Genomic DNA, 27,510 nt, shown 5'->3' on the forward strand with positions numbered 1-27,510 from the left:
TCTAGGACAAATGACTTTATTTCTTCAACAAATACTCGGCACGCACACAGGCTGGGAGGGAGTGCTGCTGCTGCACTCGGGGAGACACAAGTGCCTCAGCCAAGGGCAACACGGGGAGCAGGGTCAGGCAGGCAGGCTCGGTGGGCTCAGGACCCACGAGTTTCACACTGGGAAGCCATGGGACAGCAGGGCCCATTTCCCATGACTTTGTCCAGAAGGTATTCATTTAGAGAAGAACTGAGCCCAGGCCTGGAGTCCTCCCAGCTGCCCTCACCCAACCCGACCACACGTGAGGGGCATAGGCCAGCACTGCCAGCATGAGGTCACTGAACGAAGGAATAAAGTAAGGGACAAAGGGAGCCCAAGCCCCAAGGCAGCAAGAGACTCCCCTGCAGCTCCAACATTCACACTGAGAAACCAAGACTTCTCGGGGCACTGGTTTAATAAGGACAATTCCAGAGGGGCCTGGCTGTGGGCAAAGCTGTGTCAAACGGTTGGGATCCAGAGCCAAGGGCACTTCTTGCCACCTGAGACCATGGGCCAGGCTCCCCACACTATCTCCACCGCCATAGTCATGAGAGCCAAGTGAGACTGGCCTGTGGCCTGGGGCCCCGCAGCTGCCCAGCTCCACCTCCGGCATTTACTGGTCTCATCCTGAGAGGCATTGGGTGCCCACTCACTGGCTGGATGCTGGGCTGGTTCATGGGTGGTGGAGCCAGGGCATACCCTTTGGGGATGTCCCTAAGCCCTCAGGACAAGAGGCAGCACCAAGCAGCACGTCATAGCCAGTGCTTGGGTCAGCTGCACCCTCTGCTGGGACTCCAGCTCTCCTCAGAGGGCCTCCTAGGGCCATTCCGGGCACTGGGGGTGGCAATGGGGAGCCCTGGCTCCCTCATTAGACTGGACACCAGTCTGGCCGGGTCAGGAAGGCCCAGCCTTGGGCCCTGTCACACGTAGTCCAGAATCTCTGTCTCCATCTCGTTCTCACTGCCGTCGGATGGCTTGAAGTCCTCCTCCTCCTCTTCCTCCTCCTCATCCTCCTCCTCGTCTTCCCCAGACTCGTACGTCAGCTGCCCTTTCCCGCCGTCAGCCTTGGCTGAGCTGGAAAAGAGAGCTGGGGCCGGAGGAGACGGGGCCATGGGTGTCCCATGCAGGCTGCTGGGTGGCCCCAGAAAGGCCACCAGGCTCTGGGGAGCCTGTTTACTAATAAGGGTCCGAGCTTGAGCTCTGAAGAAGCTGGTGGGTAAGTATGGGGTGGAGATCCCCCGGGAAGGTGTAGTTTAACGGGCACCCAGGGGAATACTGCAGCAGGGGAGCCACGAGCAGCTTCAAGGGCCCAGGGACCCTCAAGAGTGAACACGCCATTTTCTCTGGGAAAGGGTCCACACTCTTGATTAGATTCCCAAAGGGGGCTGAATCTGGATTCCAAGCAAGACTAAGAACCCCTGCTTCAGTCAGATCTGTGTGGCATGGCTGGGTCCAGGATGCCCCATCCCCCAGCCTGGGAGGAGTCCCCTGAGAGAGGAGGCCTCTTATGACTCTCCCCAGCCTTGTCAGATCCACTGCCTGGCAGGTGCTGCCCCCTTCACTTCCCCTGCAGCTGGCCCTCGCTCCTGCCAGGGTTGCCTGGTTCCAGGAAGGGGCTGGGCTCCGTAGAACAGAAAGAAGACAGAGGCAGAGCCTGCACTCGCAGGGCTGAAAGACGTGGGCTGGTGTGAGGGCGTCAGGTGGAGGCCCCAGTGGCAGTGCCGGGCTGCTGCACCCATCCCCTCTGGGCTTCTCTCCTGCCCCAGACCCCAGCGCCGAGGGCCTTGGCTCAGGAAGCCTCTGTGGGCAGCTGGGGTGATGCCGGCTCCTGGGCTGGGCTCTGGCTCACAATGCCCCCCTCCCACCAGGGCCAGGGGCAAGATGATGCCACCTAGGTGCCATTTCTCAGGAATGGGTCCCCTTAGGGAGACCTCTGTCTCCAAGGGGATCCCCAGGCATCCTGGGCCCCCTTTACCCCAAGCGGCTCTCACCAGGCCTCTTGGAGCGGATGGTCTGCCGGATCATGAGGGACATGGTGTCCCTGAGCTCGTCGCTGGTCTTGGGGAGGCACCACCCATCCCGTTCGGTGCAGGAATTCTCAGCCCCGTCATTGCGGTGAATGATCTTCTGCAACCTGGGGGTGGGGAGAGGGTTGGGACATAAAGTCCCAGGGTGGGTCTCTGCTAAGAGATGCCGGTGTTGGCTTTTACCGGAGGCAGAGCTGTACTGAGAAAGGCAGCCCCGTGAGTGAAGTCTACAGAGAGGAACTGGAAACACGAGCTGTGTGCTCCCAGCTGGGGCCCGAAACCTGTGTGCTCCCCGGACCCCCTCACACACGTGAAGCTGGCCGTGTACCCCTGCACGTGCTTCTGGTGACCCATGGCTTTCAACAGATTTCAAGATGTATTTGACGTGTTCCCATCTCCATCTCCTCCCATCCCAGTGCCCTTTCCCTGCAATTCTTTTTTTTTTTTTTTTTTTTTTTGAGACAGAGTCTCGCTCTGTCACCCAGGCTGGAGTGCAGTGGTGCCATCTCGGCTCACTGCAAGCTCCGCCTCCCGGGTTCACGCCATTCTCCTGCCTCAGCCTCCCACATAGCTGGGACTATAAGCGCCCGCCACCACACCTGGCTAATTTTTTGTATTTTTAGTAGAGACGGGGTTTCACCCTGTTAGCCAGGGTGGTCTCGATCTCCTGGCCTCGTGATCTGCCCGCCTCAGCCTCCCAAAGTGCTGGGATTCCAGGTGTGAGCCACCGCGCCCAGCCCCCTGCAATTCTTTAAACATCACTGAGAACAAGTCGATAAAAGGTTTCTGGGGTCTGATGGGTCCTGGGATTGAGAACCACTCGTGGGGCCTTCATGTGGACAGTGGAAGACGGGCAAGGACATAACAGCAAGAACTGTCTCTGCCCAGTTTGGAGCCGCAGCTTTCTACAGGGCACTGCCTCTGCGAGGACCGCCAGCACGCCAGGGCTCTCAGCAGCACCAAACTCCCAGACAGGCGAGTGTTCTTGCGGGAGATGACGGCCGACATGAAGTGGAAGAGCTGCAGAGAGCACTTTGGTCCCTGGGTCCCACGGGTCCCCCTCAGTGTCTCAGGGCCCCTCCCATACGTACTCTTCCACATTCAAGTCGCATAACTGGTAGAACATCTGCCGATAGGGTGGCAGGGCCCCTTCCCGGAAGATGTAGACGGAGTCCTGGTGAAAAAGGGGGAGAGAGACAGGGAAGGTTAGCCGGAGCCCTGGGAGGCTGCCAGTGTTAGACACTCCATGTAGGCTCCCATGGGGTCTCTCCAGGGAGCTGACTGGTCACCAGCATCAGGTTGGCAGACAGGCTGGAAGGCCAGGGAGCAGCTGGGGAAAAAACAAGGTCTAACTCCTCGGGATGCTCTAGGAGAGGCAGAGGAGCACCCAGGCCCTTCCGGGGCCACTGGAAACGGCGAGCCCGCCTGTGCAGCAGGCCATGGCGCCCACGGCATGGGGCCAGCACTAGCCTTGTGCCGGGCTCTGCTCTCTGTGCCTTCCTGCACTCTGACCTTATCCCTCACCCACTGCTGCTAATTTGTCACCCTATGTCCCCCTATGGGCTGCCCTGACATCTCTTCTGGGGAAAGCAGGGCTTAGTGAGTGTTTACTCTCTCCTTTCCGTACCCAGCCATGTAGTTCTAGAGGTAAGGATAATGGCCTCCTAGGAGAGACCTCGAGGAGGCAGGCCACACACGGGCTGATCGCCCCTCACTGGGAAGACAGCAAAGATCTCAAACACCTGGGGAGCAGGCAGGGGCCCCCGGACACGGGGAAAGCAAGTCCCTCACATCACCCGTCTCTGCTGCACTCATCTCTGCCACCTGCTCCCTCGGCAGGTGATTCCACCGTGCAGGATGACCCCTTCTCAGCCTCCCACAGGACTGTGGAGCGGCTTGCGGGAGCCTGAATGTGGGAACAGCTCTGGAAACTGCCAGCCCCCGCCAGGCAATCACACTGACAGAAAACGTGAGCCGGTGAGGCTCCTGCCACAGCTGTGGCCCACATGGCCAGCTCTGGCTCTGTCCTCCTGCGTGTGCCCAATTCCGATCATTCCAGGAGTGGTCATGTGGCTCAGTGGGGGCCCAGGCTCCCAAAGGGCTCGAGAAGGACAGCCACAGGCAGCTCAGAAGGACAGCACCAGGCTTCCCTGTCTTTTTGCCAGATATCCCCAACACACACAGCCCTGGGGCTTTGCACCGAGTTCTTGCCTTCAGTGTCTGAAGGCTGTCCTAAAAGCAGGCAAGGTGCCGAGGCCCTGGTGGGCAGAGCTGCCCTAACCACACCCCTCCAGCCCACCTACAGGGTGCCCAGTCCCGAGAGGGAGGTCCTCCCCTCTATTCCTGGCCTCCCCTGGGAGCCACTCCCTCCTGGGGCTCAGGAGCACCCACCTTGAGCTTGTACTTGCTGGAGGCTGGTTTCCGAGCACCACTTGTCCCCGATGGGCCCAGGCCCTGCTTCAGGTCATGCATGGTGACAAGCTGGCTGGCTGCGTGGGGACAACAGCAGTGCTTGGCATGTGCAGGGTGGGGAGGAGGTCTCTCTCCCAACCACGCCCTACCCTCCTGCCTGCCCACACCTTCCTAGGGGAGGAATGACCGGCAGAGCCCTGGAGTGACCCCCAGGAACCACCTCCCCATCTGGGTCCAGGTGCCCCGATTTCCTTAGCAAATCACTCATGACCCACAAAACGCACTTGGCACACTTACGTGTCTTCTTGACGGTGATGGGGAGGCTGTAGTTGTAGGTGCTGCGCTTTGCTTTGACTGGCAAGTCGCTGGGGGCGTAACCTGCAGGCGAGGGCAAGCATGTCAGGAGGGTGGGCACAGGGCCGGTCGGCACACAGCACTGGCTTCACACTGGAGATGGGACTTGGGTCCATGGGGCCAGCTCCTGAGAGGGCAACTCCAGGCTGCCAAGCATGCCACTGCAGTCACCAACGCATCCCAGCACTTCCCAGGCGGGGTGGACACGGATGCTCTCCCAAGTGCCTGGCCTGCGTCACAGGACCATAGGGCACATGGGGTCACTCGATGAGGGACTGTGGTTCAGAAACGGGGCGGTCAGCGGTGGGGCCAGCACAGAACTGGGACTTTCGTTTCCATGCCATTCTGCATCCAAGAGTCTCAGCAAGGGGGGCAAAAGGTTTTTATATTCTCTCCAAATGAAAATGTTCTTACTACCAAAGAGAATGCTAGAAACTGAAAGACAGAGAGAAAGGCAGGAAGCAAAGCTTTCAGGAGTTTTTACCGTGTTTCATTCCACAGCGGATTCGGAAATCGAGGACTTGGTAAATCTTGGCATCGGGGTTTTTTCGGGGGTCATACCCAAATCGAATCCATAGGCTGCGCCAGGGGCCTGTTATCTGGAGACAGAGAAGGTGGAATAACGTGAGGCGAGGTGAAGGCCCAGGTCCCTGGGTGGGGCAGAGCCTACACCGAGGAAGAAGGGCTCAGGAGCTGGGGACAAGGCTCTGGATGCCCAGGCCTGCTCTGCCACGTGCAGGCCCTGTCACCTTGGTGAGGGCACGTGGCCTTTCCAAACCTTGGTCTTCCTGTCAGATGGAGGGAACAGGAGCACCCTTTCCTGTGGGTTCTTTTATTTGTTTTTCCAAGAGAGGGTCTCACTGTGTTGCCCAGGCTGAGTGCTGTGGCACAATCACGGCTCACTGCAGCCTCAATCTCCTGGGCTCAAGCCATCCGCCTACCTTAGCCTCCCAAGTAGCTGGGACTATAGGCATGAGCCACCACATCCAGCTAATTTTTAATTTTTTTGTAGAGATGGGATCTCACTATGTTGCCCAGGCTGGTCTTGAACTCCTGGATGCAAGCAATTCTCCCGCTTCAGCCTCTCAAAGTACTGGGATTCTGGCCTCCGACGGTTTTGGAGAGGATTAAATGAGATAGCACCATGGAGCCTTTATCATGGTTCCTGGCACATATTAAGTGCCCCGTGTTACTACTGGCCTAATCGATGAGATGTCTTCTGTCCCCAAACGGAGCTTTTGAATGGCTTATGTCTAAAAAGCCAGTGCCAGCCAGGCGTGGTGGCTCCCGCCTATAATCCCAGTACTTTGGAAAGCCGAGGCAGGTGGATCACTTGAGGTTAGGAGTTCGAGACCAGCCTGACCAACACGGCGAAAACCCGTCTCTACTAAAAATGCAAAAAAAGAAAATCAGCTGGGCGTGGTGCCCCTGTACTCCCGGCTACTTGGGAGGCTGAGGCAGGAAAATCACTTGAATCCCAGAAGCGGAGGTTGCAGTGCAGAGATCACACCGCTGCACTCCAGCCTGGGGGACAGAGTGAGACTCCATCTCAAAACAAACAAACAAACAAACAAACAAACAAACAATAAACAAACAAACAAACAAACAAATAAACAGAATAAAATAAAATAAAATAAAAATAAGATAAAATAAAATGCCAGTGCCAAGCAGCACAGGTGGTGCGCCTGAGCTGAGAGTCCGGCACGGCAGGAGGAATGAGTCTTTTCTGTGCCCTGCTGCCTGTTGCAGACCCTCATGGTCATGTCTTACGCCACCTCCCCTAATGCTCTGTGAGGCCTCACGGTGGGGAAGATCCCTTTCCCACCAGCATCTTTGGGAACCTCAGTAATGACATCCATCTTTACATGCTTGTAGATCAGAGACGGATCTGCCTCCCACTGAACCCCACTCAACACAGGTGGAGGACGACACGGGGCCGCTGTGGTCAGGGGCTGGGTTCTGCAGCCCAACAGGCTGTGGAGAGCGTCCTGGACTCAGCGAGCTGAAACTTTTCCAGTTGGCTTTAATAAGCTGTCTTAGGGATGCTAGGATTGGGGGACCAGGACAGAGGGGAAGGAAGGATGGAGGTGCCAGGACGGGGGAGATGCCAGGTTGGGGGTAGGGCAGGAAGGATGAGGGCCAGGTGGGTAGGAAGGGTGGGCCAGGATGGGGGTGGGGCAGGAAGGACGGGGAGCCAGGATAGGGGGTTGTCTGCTCTTACTGTGGCTCTAAGACATCACAGCAGGGACCAGGGACCATATGGCTGGGAACCAAGGCAGGTGGGCAGGCAGCTGACACTTACCATGTAATAGGCTATGAAAGGAAGCAAGACCTTGAGCTTGTCTGGGTGGACGCTGATGTTGGCCTTGACAGCATTCCGAGACCAGATGGGACGGATGTCAAACAGCTGGGGAGGCCAAGGGCAGACAATGAGAGGAGCACCAGCAGCTTCCACCCTTCTGTCCTGAACTCCCCAACATGGGCTGGGCCCCAGGGGCCCCTCCAGAGAGGAGCTGATGGAGGACAGGGGCTGGACACACAAGGCGTGGCCCTAGGACCCGCTGCACTCACTCTCTCACCCCGTCCCTCAGAAGCCTGGGCTGCACGCCCACCTGTGCCAAGTGCAGTTGTGGGGCTGGGGCCCTGAAATGACCACAAGAGACATGGTCACTGTCCTCATACAGCCCACAGCACAGCAGGGAGCAGGGCTCGGGGTGGGGGACGTGCTAGAGTCCCAGGGTCCCCATGCTGCCCCTATCTACAGAACAGGTGCCTGAGGTGGGACATCGTCAGAGGTAAAGGGGACAGCCTGGCCTGGGGAGGACTGCAAAGGTCAGCGTGGCTGGAGTGTAGAGGGCCAGGGGACCGGGGCAGCGGGCCTCACAAGCCAGTTCAGGTCAGGAATGTGGGCTGTGCCTGGAGGGCAATAAGGAGCCACGGACAGTGTGCCCCAGTGACTGCTGGAAATCAACAAGATATCCACGTGGTCTCCCACAGGCACACTGTGTAAGGGAAGAGCCGGGCTCCAGGTGGCAGTGGCCTCACTATGAACCTGATGCTCATGCCAGCGGGGATGCAGGCCTCCACGGCACCTGCAAGCCCGGGGAAGGCGGGCTGCCTGGCAGCACGGCTCCAGATCTAACGGTAAGAAAGTGCTGGGCCTGGCACACTAGGTGCCCCAGTGGGTTTGCTGCAATGAGTGAATGGATGAATAAGAGCTCAGTGGATCCCAGAGCTCCACATGGAGGTCACAATTGAACAATGCACACATATTTTTCTTAAGAACTCTAAGAAGCATTTTCACCCTTGGGAATGTCAAACTTATACCGATACGGCCTTTAGACATAACATCTGAAGGTGAGAAGTTCCCATGCACTAAGGAATGGGGAAAGGTTGATGCAGCCAACCCCACAGCCAGGAACAAGGAGCAGCTGGGTAAACACGGGAGGCCAACACAGAGGCTGGAGCCCCCGGGGCCGGGCGCAGTGCAGGACTTGCCTTCCTCAGCTCCTCCTCTACCTTCCGGTCCACGGGGTTAGTGCAGACTCTCCTCCACGTCTGGGCTGCAGCCTCCAGCGGCTGCTTAGGCACCTCCTCATCCTCAAAGTTGACAAAGATGGCATTGTGGGGGCGCCGGGCCCTGCTCAGGCCAATCAGGTTCTCGCCGGAGATTGGGGGATTGTTGTAGCCTTCCCTGGGGGCAGAGAGTACAGGTGAGAACAGGAGCACCAAGGCCATCCCAGGTACCCACCGGACCAGACCAGGCAGGGAGCCCAGAAGCCTAGCAAGGCCCACAGCCACCGTGTGCCTCTCCCTGGACGTCTGTGCTGGGAAAGGACCCCAGAACTGGCTGCTAAAGGAACCTGTATTCACAGAGGAAGAGATGCGGCCACAACTGCCTATGACAACTCAGAGAAGCTCCGGGGCCGGCAGCTCTCAAGCTGGGGAAAGCCCAAAAGGTCCTAGAGGTTGGAGTGCAGGAAAGGGCACCTGTCATGGGGCTGGTAGCCCCACAAGTGCACTGAGTCAGGTGCAGCACTGTCCAACTAGTGAAAAACTGGACAGAGTCTAATGTCCAGCAGCTGGCAATGGTGAAATCACTCAAAGCACAGCTGCATGAAAGAACACGATCTACTGTCAAAACAGGGACAAGAGCTGCACTCACTGACATCTGCTTACACGCGATTCACTTATTTAATGCTCAAAACTAATCATACAGAGAAAGGACCATTTTCTAATACAGCAGCGGAAACCACAGGGACTGGGAAACTTGCCCAGAGACAGAGCTCCTGGGAAGGAGCTGGGACTCCCATCCAGGAGCCTGGCTGCAAAGGTCCCATCACACACCTGTCCTGCCACCCAATAGAGCATGACTCTTTGGCTCACAAGCATCTCGACCACATGTAGGTGAATGAACAAAGGACTTCACCAAATGGCATTGTCATAAAACACAGGGGTTAAAGCCAAGGGTTCCATTTGTCCCAACACATAGAATGTCCAACACCAAGAGGGAACCCCAATGTCAACTACGGACATGGGGTGACGATGTGTCAGCGTAGGTGGATCCACTTTAACAAGTGCCCCACTCTACTGAGACATTGATGATGGGGAGGCTGTGTGTGGGGGCAGCTAGGTGGCATATGAGAAATTGCTGTGCCTTCTTATTTTGCTGAGTCTAAAATTGCTCTAAAGAAATAAAGTCTTAAAACACACACACACGTACAAAGCAGAGATTCTAGAACTATCTCTGTGTGCTGGCACAGAACACCTTTAGGTAGACATTTCTCAAAATATTTGTAGTGGTTACCTCTTTAAGGTTGGACACCAAACTTACACAAGAGCAGGCAGAGGCCGGTGTCAAGAAACCCCATGAGCCCACTATCAGTTTCAACAATGATCACCACGTGGTCAATTGCATTTCATCTGAACCTCCACCCAACCCACCATTTTGAAGTACATTTTAAAGTAGGTCCTGGACATCATAGAATCCATTTGGGTGATTACTACCTTTTAAATTTGTTTGCATTTTACCTTAGTTTTCTACATGAGTACATATCATCTGCACACTTACAAAGAGTAATAGTAACTTTCACATTGTGAAACAAACCTAGAAAGACGGGATAAAGTCTGGGCCTTCTAGGCCGGGCGCGGTGGCTCAAGCCTGTAATCCCAGCACTTTGGGAGGCCGAGACGGGCGGATCACGAGGTCAGGAGATCGAGACCATCCTGGCTAACACGGTGAAACCCCGTCTCTACTAAAAATACAAGAAAATTAGCCGGGCGAGGTGGCGGGCGCCTGTAGTCCCAGCTACTCGGGAGGCTGAGGCAGGAGAATGGCGTAAACCCGGGGAGGCGGAGCTTGCAGTGAGCCGAGATCGCGCCACTGCACTCCAGCCTGGGGCACAGAGCAAGACTCCGTCTCAAAAAAAAAAAAAAAAAAAAAAAAAAAAAAAAAAAAAAAAAAGTCTGGGCCTTCTTTTTAAAATGGCTGCGTTAGAAACCGCACAGAACAGGTCAGCACTATCCTGTTTTCAAAGATGCCCCCAAGGAAAACCGGGTGGCCATCTGCAAGAGCAGCCCTTCTACGCCCAACCCTGTAGGGAGAGGCTGTGCAACCGGGGCTGCACCCCCAGCCCGCTCCCCGGGGGCGGCCTCAGGCTGTGGTCTGTGTCACCATGATTCTAAGCAGGTGGGGAACTGCTGGCAGGGGTCGAAGGGTGCTGATGGCAAAGTCAACAGGACCACCTTGGAGAGTCCCTGAGGAGCAGGAGGGACCCACCATCCTCCAGTTAGGAGAACCCCATCAGGCCAGTCCAGCAGCCTGTGCTTGCCCACCTGGTTTGTGGGAAGCTCAGTCTCCCCAGGAAGGGGCCAAGGAGGCAGTGGCTAGGCCTCCTCCCTGCCAGTCCTCACGCACCCAGCAACGTCAGCAGGGCAGGAGAACCGACAGCAGCCCTGGGAGAAAAGGCAGGTTCTTTCCAGGTGCTGGAAACCGATAAACCACATGGGGAGGAAGGGGGCCTCGGGGCCCGAGGGCAGCTGGCCCTCCTCCCTCATTTTACCCCAGGGGCTTGAAACAGCTTCCCACTGGCCCGCAGGGCAGAGCAGACGCTCAGATGCTGCTGCCACCTAGTGCCAGGGGCGGCGGTGCAGACAAGTGCTGTTTTCATTTTTTTGAGATGGAGTTTCGCTCTTGTTGCCCAGGCTGGAGAGCAATGACCCGATCTCAGTCCACCATTTTAACTTCCACCTCGGCCGGGCGCGGTGGTTCAAGCCTGTAATCCCAGCACTTTGGGAGGCCGAGATGGGCGGATCACGAGGTCAGGAGATCGAGACCATCCTGGTTAACATAGGTGAAACCCCGTCTCTACTAAAAATACAAAAAACTAGCCGGGCGAAGTGGCGGGTGCCTGTAGTCCCAACTACTCGGGAGGCTGAGGCAGGAGAATGGCGTGAACCCGAGAGGAGGAGCTTGCAGTGAGCTGAGATCCGGCCACTGCACTCCAGCCTGGGTGACAGAGCGAGACTCCGTCTCAAAAAAAAAAAAAAAACAAAAAACTTCCACCTCCTGGCTTCAAGCGATTCTCCTGCCTCAGCCTCCCAACTAGCTGGGATTACAGGCATGCGCCACCATGCCTGGCTAATTTTTTACATTTTTGTTTTGTTTGTTTGTTTGTTTGTTTTTTGAGACGGAGTCTCGCTCTGTCGCCCAGGCTGGAGTGCAGTGGCGTGATCTTGGCTCACTGCAAGCTCCACCTCCTGGGTTCACACCATTCTCCTGCCTCAGCCTCCCAAGTAGCTGGGACTACAGGTGCCCGCCACCACGCCTGGCTAATTTTTTTATATTTTTCAGTAGAGACAGGGTTTCACCGTGTTAGCTAGGATGGTCTCAATCTCCTGACCTCGTGATCCACCTGCTTCTGCCTCCCAAAGTGCTGGGATTACAGGCGTGAGCCACCATGCCTGGTCAATTTTTTATATTTTTAGTAGAGACGAGGTTTCTCCATGTTGGTCAGGCTGGTCTCAAACTCCTGACCTCAGGTGATCCACCCACCTCGGACTCCCAAAGTGCTGTGATTACAGGTGTGAGCCACTGTGCCCGCACTGTTTTCTTTTATATATTTTTGTTTCTGACAAGAGTATGCTGCTTGTGGTGAAGAAAAAATAAACAAAAAAACACTTTTTTTTAAAAAAAAAAAAAAAACAGGGTCCCACTCTGTCACCCAGGCTGGAGTGCAGTGGCACAATCACAGCTCACTGCAGCACTGACCTCCCAGGCTCAGGCCATCCTCCCATCTCAGCCTCCCGAGTAGCTGGGACCACAGGAACACGTGCCACACCACACTCGGGTAATTTTGAAAAATTTGTTGTAGACACAGGGTCTCACTATGTTGCCCAGGCTGTTCTCAAACTTCTAGCTTCAAGAAATCCTCCCACCTCAGCCTCTCAAAGTGCTGGAATTACAGGCATGAGCCACTATGCCTGGCCAATAAGTAACTTTAAAAAAATAGGCTGGGTGCGGTGGCTCACACCTGTAATCCCAGCACTTTGGGAGGCTGAGGCAGGCGGATCACCTGAGGTCAGGAGTTCGAGACCAGCCTGGTCAACATGGTGAAACCCTGTCTCCACTAAAAATACAAAAATTAGCTGGGCATGGTGGGGCACACCTGTAGTCCCAGCTACTCGGGAGGCTGAGGCAGGAGAATCGCTTGAACCCAGGATGCAGAGGTTGCAGTGAGCCGAGATCGTACCACTGCACTCCAGCCTGGGCAACAAGAGGGAAATTCCATCTCAAAAAAAAAAAAAAAAAACAAAAATCATGTCACCCCCTGCTTCACATTCTTACGGTGAGTACAATACACTTACAGAAAATTGTATCATTCTACATGCAAGAGATTTCTGCAGGGAGGCAAAGTGACTCGATTCTTTTTAGTTAATACATTTCCACAGTGTTTTGTTTTTTTCTAACCGGTACAATTTATTCTTACAATCAGAAGAAAGCAGGGGGTGGTGGCGGTAGGGGATGTTACAGACTAGGGGACAGCAACCAAAAGAAACGTGTGTGGCCCTGGTTTGGCTCCTGAGTGGCTTTTGAGACAATCAGGAAAAAGTGAACAAGGACTGGGTATGGGTGATGTGGGGGAGTGCTGTTAGCTTTGTTGGGTAGGAGACTGGTATGGCAGGTCTGTCTGAAACACGAGTCTTCCCTGGTGGAGATCCGTGCTGCTTGTTTCTGAAGGCAGCACTGTGCCAATGGGAGTGGAGACCAGCAGAATGTTGCTCACTGGACACTGGTGATGGGCATGTGAGGGCCACTAGACAATTCGATTCTCTCTCCTTTGAGGTGTGTTTGAACCTTTCTGCAATGCTTTTCTGGAGGCAGAGAAGAACACACTCTCTCCTAAGGATGAAGCCTAGGCACCGGTCTTCGCTCCCCACCCCCGTTCCCTGGCTCACCTGCTCTGGGGCACAGCAGCCTGCCCAGCCTTCCTTTGCATGCGCCAATCCCCTGGTCTGGAAAGTTCTCCCTGGATCTTCACCTGGCTGGCTCTGTCTCAGCTCCAGATGTCAGTTCCTCTGAGGGCCCTCGCTGTTACCTGTAGCCCCGGCCCACTCCCCATGACCTCCTTTAAGGCTCCCCGCCATGTAATCATGCTCCATCTAGCTCCCCACCCCTGTACTGCGCCCCAGCTGCCGTGTCGTCCATGGACACCAGGCTCCAGGGAGTGCCCTGGGCCACCACAGGTGCTCAGTCAGGACATGTTAAAGGAAATACGTAATGAGGAATGAGAAGGCCCTCCCACCCCTTCAGAGAAAACTGCTGAGCCCCAAATCTTCCAGACTTTTTTAGGCTTCTGTTATCATACCACCATTTACTTTTATCCCACAGAATCTGGTCTTACACCTGCCTTTGTCATAGAGCAAGGGAGGCACCTGGGCATGGGTCCCATCAGTCCACAGAGTCCACTCTTTTTTGGTTGTTTGTTTTTTGTTTTGTTTTTTGAGACAGGGTTTTGCTCTGTCACCCAGGCTGGAGTGCAGTGCTATGATCATATTCACTGCAGCCTCAAAATCCTGGGCTCAACCAATCTTTCTACCTCAGCCTCCCCAGTACCTAGGGCTATACAGGTGCATGCCACCATGCCCAGCTAACTTTTTCAGTTTTTTTGTAGAGACAGAGTCCTGCTATATTGCCCAGGCTGGTCTCAAACTTTTGGCCTCAAGTGATCCTCCCACTTTGGCCTCTCAAATCACTGGAATTATAGGTGTGAGCCACTACACTAGGCCCAAGCCCATTCTCTTGAGGGCTGCATTTTTGGAAGCTTAAAACATGCTATGGAACAATTCTTCGACAAACACCATCACCTCTGGGCCAGTTTTCAAAGTCCTTTTCAGACTGGGCGCTGTGGCTCACGCCTGTAATCCCAGCACTTTGGGAGGCTGAGGTGGGCAGATCACTGGAGGCCAGGAGTTCGAGACGAGCCTGGCCAACATGGTGAAACCTCATCTCTACTAAAAATACAAAAATAAGCTGGGCATAGTGGTGAGCGCCTGTAGTCCCAGCTACTCAGGAGGCTGAGGCTGGAGAATTGCTTTAACCCAGGAAGCAGAGGTTGCAGTGAGCCAAGATCATGCCACTGCACTCCAGCCTGGGTGGACAGAGCAAGAGTCCGCCTTTCAAAAAAAAAAAAAAAGGCCCTTTCATTTTGCTCGTCTGTTTGCTCCCCTAAATCTGCGTGGGGCCCATGGATACTTGCTGAGTCCCTCTCACTGGCCAGGCTCTGTTCTGGGCACCGGGGCTATGACAGAGACCAAAGAAGGCCAAGTCGCTGCCTCTGGGTAGCATACATTACAATGCAGTTTTTTTTTTCATGTTGTCTTTTTGTGTGTAATTTTAGAAAGTAGAGCATACAAATCAGGACACCGTGGCACTGGGCCATGAGCAAAGCCTGCAGAGCGGGAGACACCGGGGCGGTGCTGCCCATGGGACCTGGCACTGAGCCCACGTCTCAGCTTCCTCATGTGTATGATGCGGGTGTCAGGAACCCTGGGGAATTGCTCCCAGGCTGGGGTGAGATGCACTCACAGCGCTGCTGCACAGGGATGTGGAATAACTGGCAGTGAGGCTAGTCAATGTTATTCATCCCCAGTTGGGTATTTTTTTTTTTTTGAGATGGAGTCTCGCTCTGTCGCCCAGGCTAGAGTGCAGTGGCCCGATCTCAGCTCACTGCAAGCTCCACCTCCCGGGTTCACGCCATTCTCCTGCCTCAGCCTCCCAAGTAGCTGGGACTAGAGGCGCCCGCCACCACGCCCGGCTAATTTTTTGTATTTTTAGTGGAGTCGGGGTTTCACCATGTTAGCCAGGATGGTCTCGATCTCCTGACCTCATGATCCGCCCGCCTCGGCCTCTCAAAGTGCTGGGATTACAGGCGTGAGCCACCGCGCCCGGTCCCCAGTTGGGTATTTTCAAACTTGTTTTCCTCATTTTGTTTTCATAGTAGTCAATCTTGGATTTTATATAAAGGAAATCCTATCATTTTATGTCAATGTATGGCATTTGACAATTTGAACATTTGACAATGCCCAGGCCTGCCTTTCCAACAGCCCCAGGGGTCTCTAATTATGTCAAGAACTTCTGAGTTACAAAATTCATTTCATCTGAATTGCATGTGGGCTTGGGCAGGCTGTGCACATGGGAGGTGTGGTAGGTGGCAGGGGGTGGCGGTGGCTGCACTGTAAGTCACGGCCACATGGCTTTTCATAGCTCTCAGTGTGGGAGAAACCCACTACTGATGAGAGAGAGAGCGAGCGCCTGTCCTCAGAAGAGGCACCATGTTCGGGAGGGGACACAGACCATAACCAAGTACAGAGCAGGCGAGAGCTGTGTAGAGTCACAGACGCCTTGAGAAGGATGACACTGGGCGATGGGCAGGGTCAGGGGTTCCCTGAAGTGACCTCCAGCCACACAGGGCAGACCAGGAAAGCGTAAACAGCTGGGGTGAAGTGGGACCGAGGCTTGGCAGGTAAGTGTGGCAGGGGAGGGACAGATGATCAAAAGGCTGTAAAATCTCTGCCAGGGACAGGGACGGTGAGGCTATGGGGAGCAAAGGAGGTAGGAAAGAGCTGGGGTCAGAGAGTGGGACGTTCCCAGGCGGCTTGCTTAGGTAGTGTCATTCCTAGTGACAGCAAGGTCCAGAGACTGGCTGGTCAGCCATGACCAGGGATTAAGCCAAAGGCCATTTCTCAGCAGGAATCCACATGTCCCACAGTCACGTTTTTTGCACTGTCCTCAGGAGTGAGGCCAACCTGATGATCACACAGGCCACTGCTTACTAAGGCCCTGTTCTGAGAACTGCACGCACTTTTTAAATTCAATCCCAATACCTCTGTTGGGTAGGTACTACTGTAATCCCATTTTTTTTTTTTTTTTTTTTTTTTTTGGAGACAGAGTCTCACTCTGTCACCCGGGCTGCAGTGCAGTGGCGCAATCTTGGCTCACTGCAACCTCCGCCTCCCGGGTTCAAGCGATTCTCCAGCCTCAGCCTCCCGAGTAGCTGGAATTACAGGTGTGCACCACCACACACAGTGCGTGAGCCTCCGCACCCAGCCCATCCCATTTTCAGGATGGAGAACTGAGGCCGCATGGAGAGGGGCCTTACCGGTGCTGGGTCTCTGGTCGGTAGAAGTAGTCCACCGGAGCGTCCAGCCGGGAGAAGATGGGCGGCGGGATGTAAAGCGGCAGCTCCTGGTGGAAAAAGGCCTCCTTCTCGGGCCGGAGCATGAGCACCTTGTCATACATTGACGTATGCTTGCCGCCTGCTTCCGTATGCACGGCCAAGTACTGGAAGTCAGACATCCCTAGAAAGAAAGGTGGGCAGATGGCAGACAATGAGTCCAGGGATACCCGTCTGGGAATGGGCAGCTGCCACACACCGACACCCATGTCTGCTTAGGGAGGTGCTGAGTGGGCCTTAGGGTGGAGGCTGCAGGGTGAGGGTGGCAGGAAAACACACCCTTCCCAAATGCTTCTGCAAAGTTGGCTCGATGCAGTCTAAGTCACTTACATAAAATTATTTTGGGGAGGTGGGTAGCTACATGACAGGTGAGGATGGAGTCCAGGTCAGTGCTTCTTAGACGTATGTTACTTTTAACTCTAAAAACTGCAATTACCTTCGCACCAACCTAATAACATGCATATGAATCACCCGGGATCTTGCTAAATGCAGGTTCTGACATGGCGCATTTCTACCAAGCTCCCAGGTGAGGCTGACGCTGCCAGTTCAGAGACACACACTGAGCAGCAAGGTGCTGGTTCAATTCAATAAAAAATACGAGGTGTAATGTTTTATGAATCACTTGGGAAACCTTGTCCCAGAAAGGACAGCCCTCTTTGGTGAATGTCACGAGCCACCAGAATGACTGCCACTGAAAATGCCCAACCCATGGGACCCCAGGTCCTGCTTCTCCTTTATTTCACTTTCTTGTTCCCCTCTTTTCTCTTTCTAGTCCTCTTTTCCCTTCTCAATCTTTATACTCTTCAGATTCTGCCTAGACCTGCAGCTGTAACTCAGCCATCTCTAAGGCTTGTTAGTAATATGCCAGGCACCTCCTGTGGTCCAGAGCCTGGCCCATTCACGGGCACTGCCTCCCGGAATCTTCACAAGGGCCTAAGGAGCAGGCTCTGCAGCCCGCACTGCACAGACAAGGAAACTGAGGCTCAGGGAAGCCAAGCCACCTCCCAAAGAAACTGGCAGGGCTCAGGCAGGCACAATGCCAGAGTCTGTGTCTTTCTCACTCCCATCTCCCTCCCTTGCCTTATTGCTTCCTCCCTGGGGTTCCTTGTAGGTGGCAAACCTGATTGAGGGCTCCACGAGGGACGTTCAACCTGCTGAGAGTTCAAAGGAGCAAGAGGTCTCAAGCGGCTTCGGCAGCTAGGTGGGCAAGACCAACAGCCGCCGAGACCAAGAGAAGGTTCAAAACACTGTGGTGGGGGAAAGACTGGAGGACGTCTACTGACCAGTTTTATTCGGTCCCATACAATGGTTTCATTAAACGTTAGGAGATTTCTAGCTTAACAATGCTGACGATTGGCAGCAATGAGCCCGCAGTCTCTGGGGAAGCGCTGGCTGGAGGGAAGAAAGGCTGCCTCCCGGATGAGGCCTGTGCCCTGCTGTGTCCCCACAGCCCCTGCCCTCCTGCCTGGGCATATCCTGGCCCCCTTCACTGATGCAGATGACCCACATGGCCCCTGCAGGCAGCTGGGATGGCCGGCCCTGAAATAACCAGACATTGCAAGAACAGATTTCAGTTACCCTGAAATTTGTAAATGGTGGAGATGATGCCAAGGATCTCCATGTCAAATGTGACCTCGGAGTGGGCCTCAGTGCCCAGCACCCCTTTCTGCCGCCTTGTTCTCTTCCTGATGCGGAGCAGCAGGCTGCTGGTACTGAAGCGGTTGGCGCACACTGGGTGGCAGTATGGGTCCTTGGGCCGGAAGTACAGCTCCAGCCTTTTGGTGGGGTCCGCGTAGATCTGTGGCAAGGCCAAAGGAGACAGAGTGAAGCAGTGACAAGCCAAGCAGCCAGTGAGAAGCTGCTCCTCTCTCAGAAAAAGTCTGACAGTGATCCAGGAAGGGCCAGGAGGCTCACGTTTCATTCTGGACTCTTAATTCCAAAAGGCTCATTTTTTAAACCCATGTATCTTAGTTTTTATCTAGTGGAGAAAATGAGAATCGTCTCCTTCCTTCTAAGAAGTTGTGAAGTTGGAGATGACAAGTGCCAATTAAGTAAATGCCATCACCCATCAAGTGCCTGCTCAGTGTGGGGCGTCAGGTTGCCCTCTGGCCACACTTGAGGGGAGGTACTATCACCCTTATCTTGGAGGGAACTCAGGTTTGGTGCAGGGTGGAGTGGCTTGGCTAGGGCTACCTACTCTGACAATTACCCACCATAAAGGGTCTTGGTATTCAGTCTCATATGCAAATGTTTCGAGGTCCAAATGAGATTAAATCAATCAGTAACAAGCATTTGGGCTCTGACTTGCTGTTACCTCTAGCTTTCCAAGCATATGAGACTGAATACCAACACCCTTTTGGGTCCCTCTCCTTAAAAACCCCAAGAAGAGCATCTATGTCATAGGACTGCTACGGTTCAATATGAATAAAGCACAGTGCCTGGTGCCTAACTCATGGTAGACATTCAACATGTGCCACTTCCATCTGAATGAATACTTGCCCGATGCTGGGTCACAGTGAGCACTGGACATGTGCATATGAAAGCACCAACAATGTGAATAGGGATGAGGTCACCTACATGCTGGTGAGCTGGCTCCCAACACCCAGCACAGGGTCTGGCCCTTAGGACGTGATCAAGAACTACCTAGGGAGAGAATGAAGACGACTTTGTCCTCAGGAATCTCCTCCTCATGAAACACACACCTCTGAGTCCTGATGGGGTGGGAATGAACCCAAGCGTAGGCCTGGCACAGGGAGGTGCTCAAGAAACATGAGGAGACTGAAGGGGTAATGAAGGTCCCTTCCCAAAGTGCTCACGCTGTTGCTGGGTACACACGATCCCTGAGGTTAGCGAGAGGAAGGATTCTGTCAAAGCCATAAATCAAGTGAATAATATAAAAGAAGAAGCCAGGGGCGGTGGCTCACGCCTGTAATCCTAGCACTTTGGGAGGCCAAGGCGGGCGGATCACGAGGTCAAGAGATCGAGACCATCCTGGCTAACACGGTGAAACCCCGTCTCCACTGAAAATACAAAAAAATCAGCCGGGCGTGGTGGCGGGCGCTTGTAGTCCCAGCTACTCGGGAGGCTGAGCCAGGAGAATGGCGTGAACCTGGGAGGCGGAGTTTACAGGGAGCCGAGATCGCACCACGGCACTCCAGCTTGGGTGACCGTCTCAAAAAAAAAAAATAAAAAAAGAATAGGCCTAAAACCTATCATTGAAAGTCTCATTAGGGATGGGCTCCTTGAACCCTGTAATGTCCCCTTATCCCAATACTGCCTGTAAGAAAGTCAGATGGGTCATACCGACTAACGCAAAACCTCTGGGCCATCAACTAGATATTCCAGAATACTCACCCTGTTGTCCCTAATCCTTACACCCTCCTCAGCAAAATTCCATGCGACCATCAGTGGTTTATGGTCACATATTTAAAGGATGCTTTTTGGGCATGCCCCTTGGCTAAGGACAGCCGAGACATTTTTGCTTTCGAATGGGAAGATCTCCATTCTGGACGGAAGCAACAGTACCGATGGATAGTTCTCCCCCAAGGCTTCACAGACTCCCCTAACCTCTTTGGTCAGATCCTAGAACAAGTTCTAGAACAAATTTCTACCCCAAAACGCATATGCCTGCTTCAATACGTGGATGCCCTGCTGGTATCTGGTGAAGCTATATAGAACAGAGAGCTGCCCTGTCCGTCCACCTCCTTAACCATTTGCAAGCAAAAGGGTTAAGGGTTTCAAAGGGAAAGAGCTTCCATTCATAGAGCCAGAAATTAAATACCTAGGACACTTGATAAGTAAGGGCAAATGAAGGATAGAGCCTGAACGAGTTAAAGGGATTGCGTCCTTACCTTTGCCTAAAACTAAGCAGGAACTCAGAATAATTCCTAGGATTGGCTGGGTATTGCCGCTTACGGATTGACTCAAACGCCCTAAAAACAAAACCTTTATACCTAAAGCTTGCCTAAGAAAAGCCTGGCCCTCTTCTGTGGACCTCTGAAGAAATCCACTAGGTCGAAGAACTAAAACATCTGCTCATAACTGCCCTGTCCTAGCCCTGCCTTCCCTAGAAAAGCCATCTCACCTTTTCATTAAACAAGGGGGTAGCTTTAGGGCTACTTACTCAAGAACATGGGGGTCACTGGCAACCTGTGGTCTTGCTGTCGAAAGTTTTAGATCCAGTAACCTGTGGATGGCTTGAACGTATCCAATCCATCGCGGCTACCACTTTGTTAACTGAAGAAAGCAGAAAGCTGATCTTTGGGGGAAATTTAGTTGTGAGCGTGCCTCGTCAAGTTAGAACTATCTTAAACCAGAAAGCAGGGAGACAGCTCAGTGACTCAAACACTTTAAAGTATGAAGCCATCCTGTGAGAGAGATGATTTAACACCAACCTCTGTAATTCACTTAACCCACAAGGTTTCCTAACAGGGAATCCAAATCTAAAAGGACCTGAGCATGAGTGTTTAGATTCAGGCCCGATGTAAGGGAGACCCCTTTCAAAACAGAGCAGCACTTACTTATAGATGGCTCTTCCGGGGTAACCGAAGGAAAAAGACATAATGGATATTCAGCAGTCTATGGGGAAGACCTTGCAGAAGGAGAGTCAGGAAGGCCGCCCAATCATTGGAAAGCCCAAACATGTGAATTGTTTGCAATGAATCAAGCCTTAAAGCACTTGCAAAACCAAGAGGGAACTATTTATTCTGATTCCAAGTACACCTTCAGGGTGGCTCATACATTTGGAAAAATTTGGACCGAACGAGGTCTCATTAATAGCAAAGGCCAAGACCTTGTCCACAAGGAATTAATCACCCAAGTATTAGGTAACCTCCAGCTGCCAGAAGAAATAGTACATGTCCCAGGACACCAGAAAAGTCCTTCTTGTGAAAGTCGAGGGAATAACCTGGCAGATCAAAGAGCCAAACAAGCCACCATTTCCTCTGAAACGCTCACTTTTCACCTAACCCCTTGTCTTCCTCCCCAGACTGCAGTTCCCATCTTCTCTTCAACTGAAAAAAGAGAAATTAATAAAAACAGGGGCCAAAGAGAATCCTGAAGGGAAATGGGTATTATCAGACCAAAGAGAATTGTTATCCAAACCCTCATGAGAGAAGTCTTATCTCAGCTGCATCAAATAACTCACTGGGGACCCAAGCCGTGTGGGACGCAGTTCTCAGGGTTTAGGGATGTATAGGAATCTATACTCTGGCAAGACAAGTTACAGATAGTTGTCTAACATGCAAAAAGACTAATAAGCAGACCCTAAGAAAACCACTCCTTGGGGAAAGGAGTCCAGGGTTAAGACCATTCCAAAGTGTCCAAATTGATTACACCGACATGCCCCCAATCGGTTGCCTGAAGTACTTATTAGTGATAGCAGATCACTTTACGCACTGGATGGAACCTATTCCCTTTGCAAGTGCAACTGCTAATAATGTAGTTAAAGCACTGACTGAGAATATTATACCCAGGTTTAATAGATTAATAGAAAATATTGATTCAGATAATGGGACTCATTTCACTGCACATGTCATCAAGAAACTAGCCCAAGTACTAGACATAGCATTGGAATATCATACTTCCTGGCATCCACCTTCATTAGGAAGAGTGGAGAATGAACCAAACTCTGAAGAGCCACTTAACCAAATTAGTCTTAGAGACTCGGCTGCCATGGACTAAATGCTTTCCCATTGCCTTGTTAAGAATCCGAACTGCCCCTCGGAAAGATGTTGGCTTATCACCTCATGAAATGCTATATGGGTTGCTTTATCTACACTCCACTGCTGACATTGCTACGTTTGAAACAAAAGATCGGTTTCTCAAAAACTATAAACTTGGTCTATCCTCTAGCAGGACTAAAGGCCTCTTAGCACAGATGCCACCCCTAGAGTTTCCAGCACACCAGTATCAGCCTAGGGATCACATTCTCATCAAAAGCTGGAAGGAGGGAAAACTCGAACCAGCTTGGGAAGGGCCTTATCTGGTGCTCTTAACTACTGAAACAGTGATCCGAAGGGCTGAAAAGGGATGGGCACACTACACGTGGGTGAAAGGAGTAACTTCCACAGACAGGGAAAAATGGGCTGTCACCCCAGGACCCACCCCTACCAAACTAACTAACCCTAAAAAGGGCTTAATAATCACTTCTTTATTTTTCCTTTTCTTTCCAACAGAAGGTCATCTTGTCATCAGTGTGACTCAGGCTAACTATCCCTTGACCCTTCAGTTTGATGCCTGTTCAGTTATCCCGTGCAGCTATGAACAAGCTTAAAGGCAGCTATCCAATGTAGGTAAGTATCTATGTCCATATCGCAGAGTCAAACAAGTATAAGTATGGAGCCTTAAAGGGCCCCTGTGGTGACTGGGCAAATGTTTGGTGGACCACTTAATAATATGGGGGGTGGACAGCCAACCCCCCTCCTTTAAATAAGCTGTGGAAACTCTTAACAAAAACTCCAACTTATCCATGGTTCCACTCCACCAAATTGTAAGCCACTGAAGCGTAACCCCTTATTGCTAATTACAGATAATCCCTAAACAATGGCCAAAGAACCCTCTGTATTTGGAGGGTATGGGTTAGGAGCAGATGTTACAGGGCGGGATCCCATAGGAACCCTCTCTCTAAGGTTGGCTGGACCATCGGCAGTTGAAAACAATGAAGAAATCCAGACCCAGGGTCCAAGGAACGTATGGGACCCAACGCTCTCCCCAAACATATCAGGTCCAGCGTTCCCCTCCCATCTCCAGGACGACCCAGCCTAAGTAGCAGTTGTAGAAGTAACAGACCTAAAGCAAACTCTAGCAACTGAAACAGGGTACGGAGATGCAGATGCCTGGATAGAATGGATTAAATATTTCGTGTGCACTTTAAACAAAAGCAATTGTTATGCTTGTGCACACGGTAGACCAGAGGTCCAGATTGTCCCCTTTCCTCTTGGATGGTCCTCCAGCCGAGCGGGCATGGGCTTAGCTAGCTCTTTTCCAGGACCCCACAGCCTGGGGTGACAAATCGTGCCGAGCTCTCTCTCTGCTGTTCCCTGAAGTTCAACACCCTGCAGGTCAGCCCCCAAAGGCTATCCAGCTTCTGTCTCCCAATGCCAATTTTACTTTATGTCTCTTGTGATGGAAAATTTGGCATTCCTTGGAGATCTAACAGGATGCAGTGAGCTTAAGCCCTTCCAAGAGCTTACCCATGAGTCTGCCCTTAGTCATCCCGAGCGGATGTATGGTGGCATTGTGGTGGACCATTACTGGATACTCTGCCAAGTAACTGGAGTGGCACTTGTGCTCTGATCCAACTGGACATCCCTTTCACTCTGGCATTTCATCAACCAGAAGAAGTAAAAACAAGGCACTGTAGAGTAAGAGATGCCCCCCATGGTTCCTTTGACCCTCATGTTTATGTAGATGCCATTGGAGTTCCCCGAGGGGTACCTGATGAATTTAAGGCTCGTAATCGAATAGCTGCAGGATCTGAGTCTATGTTTTTCTGGTGGTTAACTATAAATAAAAATGTAGACTGGATAAATCACATCTATTACAACCAGTAACAATTTGTTAATTATACTAGGGATGCTATCAAAGGAATAGCTGAATAACTAGGACACACCAGTCAAATGGCTTGGGAAAATAGAATAGCATTAGAAATGATACTAGCAGAGAGGGGTGTGGTTTGTGTCATGATAAGAACCCAAGTTGTATTTTTATCCCTAATAATACTGTTCCCGACGGAATCATAACAAAGGCACTGCAAGGTCTTACTGCTTTATCCAATGAGCTAGCTTAAAATTCTGGGATAAACGATCCCTTCACTGATCTAATGGGAAGATGGATCGGCAGGTGGAAAGGACTTATGTCCTCGATCCTTATCTCCCTTGCCATTGTAATAAGCATGTTTATTCTCGTAGGATTCTGTATCATACCCTGTGCCCGAGGGTTAATACAAAGACTTATTGAGACAGCTCTCACTAAAACCTCCAATTTCCCCCCACCTTATTCAGACAAACTTCTACTTTTAGAAAACCAAGAACAGCAAAGTCAAGACATGCTGAAAAGGTTTGAAGAGAAAGAATTATGAAAATCAAGAGGGGGAAACTGTTAGATACACTGAATTCTTCTTCAAAGGTTCAGCTTGTTCAACTCCTTTGTTCTTTGTTCTCCATCTTCAAAGCCTAACTTCCTTGTTCTTTGTGCCTCCTTGCCCTTAGTTCCCCGCTCTGTTTAACTGCCCTTCCTGCCCAAACTATTCTTCCCACTGAAATCGCTCATCCTGCCACTGTAACCCACACCACGGTTCTATTTGAAATAGCCAATCGAGATCAGCTTAGATTGGGTGGTCCAACTCCAACCAGTAGGGACAGGTAACAAAAACAGGGACTGACTGCGTTAGGGATGAAAACCCCTTCCAGGCCGGGCGCAGTGGTTCACGCCTATAATCCCAGCACTTTGGGAGGCGGAGACCGGTGGATCACCTGCGCTCAGGAGTTCGAGACCAGCCTGTAGGATACAGTAAATTCCTCTCCAAAGATTTTAGCCTGTTACCTTCCTTTAAATTCAAGAGGGGGAAAATTAACAAATACAATGAGTTATGAGTTCCATTTCAAAGAATCAATATGTCAGTATGTGCAGCTTCCCTGTTCTTTGTTCTCCATTTTGAAGTTTAACTCCGGCTGGGCACGGTGGATCACGCCTGTAATCCCAGTACTTTGGGAGGCCAAGGCAGGCAGATCACGAGGTCAGGAGATCGAAACCACCCTGGCTAACACAGTGAAACCCCATCTCTGCTAAAAATACAAAAAAATTAGCCAGGCGTGGTGGCGGGCGCCTATAGTCCCAGCTACTTGGGAAGCTGAGGCAGGAGAATGGCATGAATCCAGGAGGTGGAGTGAGCCGGGATCGCGCCACTGCACTCAAGCCTGGGCGACAGAGCAAGACTGTGTCTCAAAAAAATATATATATAGATAGATAGATATTTATATATTTAATATAATAAATATATATAAATATAATATATATAATAAATTAAAGTTTAACTCCTCATTCTTTACACCTCCTTGCCCTTAGTTTCAGTAAACAGCCCCTTCCTAGCCTCTATCACCTGCTCTGTCCTTAGTCATCCTTAGTTACCTGCTCTGTAGCCATCCTTCCTGCTGAAACTACTCACCCCGCCACTCAGGCCTGTGTCCCTGCCCTCTTTGAAATAGCCAATGGGAATTAGCTTAGACTGTGCGGTCCAACCCTAGCCCATATGGGAAAGACACAGAAGTAGAGACTAGTTGCATAAGGGATAAGAACCCCTTCCCCTCCCTTGTCGGTGTGCTCTCGCCATTGCTTCATCGGCAAGACGCACCCTTCTATAGAAGTAAATTTGCCTTGTTGAGAAAACTTTTTGCCGGAGTGCTGATTTTTCTTTGTGGCACCCAAAATTTATTTCCAACAAGCCTGACCAACATGGTTGTGGGGAAAAGAGAGATCAGACTGTTACTGTGTCTATATAGAAAGAAGTAGACATAAGAGACTCCATTTTGTTCTGTATTTGAGATGCTGTTAATCTGTGACCCTACCCTAAACCCTGTCCTTGCAAGAGACATGTGCTGTGGTGACTCAAGGTTTAACGGATTTTGGGCTGTGCAGGATGTGCTTTGTTAAACAAGTGCCTGAAGGCAGCTTGCTGGTTAAAAGTCATCACCATTCTCTTAATCTCAAGTACCCAGGGACACATACACTGCAGAAAGTTGCAGGGACCTCTGCCTAGTAAAGTTAGGTATAGTCCAAGGTTTCTCCCCATGTGAGAGTCTGAAATATGGCCTCGTGGGAAGGGAAAGACCTGATTGTCCCCCAACCTGACACCCGCGAAGGGTCTGTGCTGAGGAGGACTAGTGTAAGAGGAAAGAAGGCCTTTTGGCAGTTGAGATAGAGAAAAGCATCTGTCCCTGGGCAATGGAACATCTAGGTGTATGTTCTGTTTACTGAGAAAGGAGATAACCGCCCCTCAGGCTGAAGGTGGGACTTGCTAGCGCAATGCTGCTCTTTATGCACTAAAAAGGTTTATGAAGATGTTTGCATATGCATATCAAGGCACAGCACTTTTCCTTAAACTTATTCATGTCACAGAGATCTTTATTCATATGTCTTACTGCTGACCTCCCTACAAGGATCCTATTATCCTGTCACCTCCCTTTTTCTAAGATAGTAAAGATAATGATCAATAAATACTGAGGGAACTCAGAGACCGGCGCCAGCCTGGCTCCTCGTATGCTGAGCGCGGTCTCCTGGGCCCACTTGTTCTTTCTGTATACTTTATCTCTGTGTCTCATTTCTTTTCTCAAGTCTCTGGTTCCACCTAACAAGAAACGCCCACAGGTGTGGAGGGGCAGGCCACCCCTTCACATGGTGAAACCCCGTCTCTACTAAAAACACACAATTAGCAGGGTGCGGTGGCGTTCGCCTGTAATCCCAGCTACTCGGGAGGCTGAGGCAGGAGAATCGCTGGAACCCGGGAGGCGGAGCTTGCAGTGAGCCGAGATCGCGCCACTGCACTCCAGCCTGGGCAACAAGAGCGAAACCCTGTCTAAAAACAAACAAACCAAAAACCTTCCCCTCCTTTGTTCAGTTAGCTCTCGCAGCCGCCATAAGAGCGAGCAGCACCCTTCTGCATAAATTTGCTAAATTTCCCTTGCTGAGAAATCCTTTGAGTGCTCGTTTTCTTTGCGACTCCGAGCTCTTATTCCAACACGGACATTCCCAGCCCCTTACCCGGGAGACGCCTTCCTCGCCGCCCAGAGTCGGTAGCATCTTAGCCACATCACGGACCACGCCCGGGTACTCCACGCACACCATGCGTCGCTCCCGCCGCAGCTCCACGGGGACAGCAGCCCCCAGCCCCAGATCTGCCGCCTCCGCCGCCATCCCTGCGCGTCTGGCAGGGCCCGCCATGGTCCGTCCCACAAAGT

General features: G+C 52.1%; 1 protein-coding gene across 1 annotated transcript; it reads right to left on the reverse strand.

Annotated features, from left to right (window-relative positions):
- GTF3C5 (general transcription factor IIIC subunit 5) lies at positions 1-27,505 on the reverse strand. The gene is made up of 11 exons (XM_045374038.3): positions 27,314-27,505; positions 18,134-18,353; positions 16,481-16,679; positions 8,319-8,514; positions 7,123-7,227; positions 5,305-5,419; positions 4,764-4,844; positions 4,446-4,543; positions 3,146-3,228; positions 2,019-2,161; positions 1-1,114 (listed from the first exon to the last, which is right to left on the reverse strand). The coding sequence occupies exons 1-11, from the start codon at positions 27,491-27,493 to the stop codon at positions 948-950; spliced, it is 1,587 nt and encodes a 528-aa protein (XP_045229973.1). The 5' UTR covers positions 27,494-27,505; the 3' UTR covers positions 1-947.
- Positions 27,506-27,510: the final 5 nt, after the last annotated feature.

This window comes from Macaca fascicularis, chromosome 15, assembly GCF_037993035.2.
Source record: "Macaca fascicularis isolate 582-1 chromosome 15, T2T-MFA8v1.1".
Classification (NCBI taxonomy): Eukaryota; Metazoa; Chordata; class Mammalia; order Primates; family Cercopithecidae; genus Macaca; species Macaca fascicularis.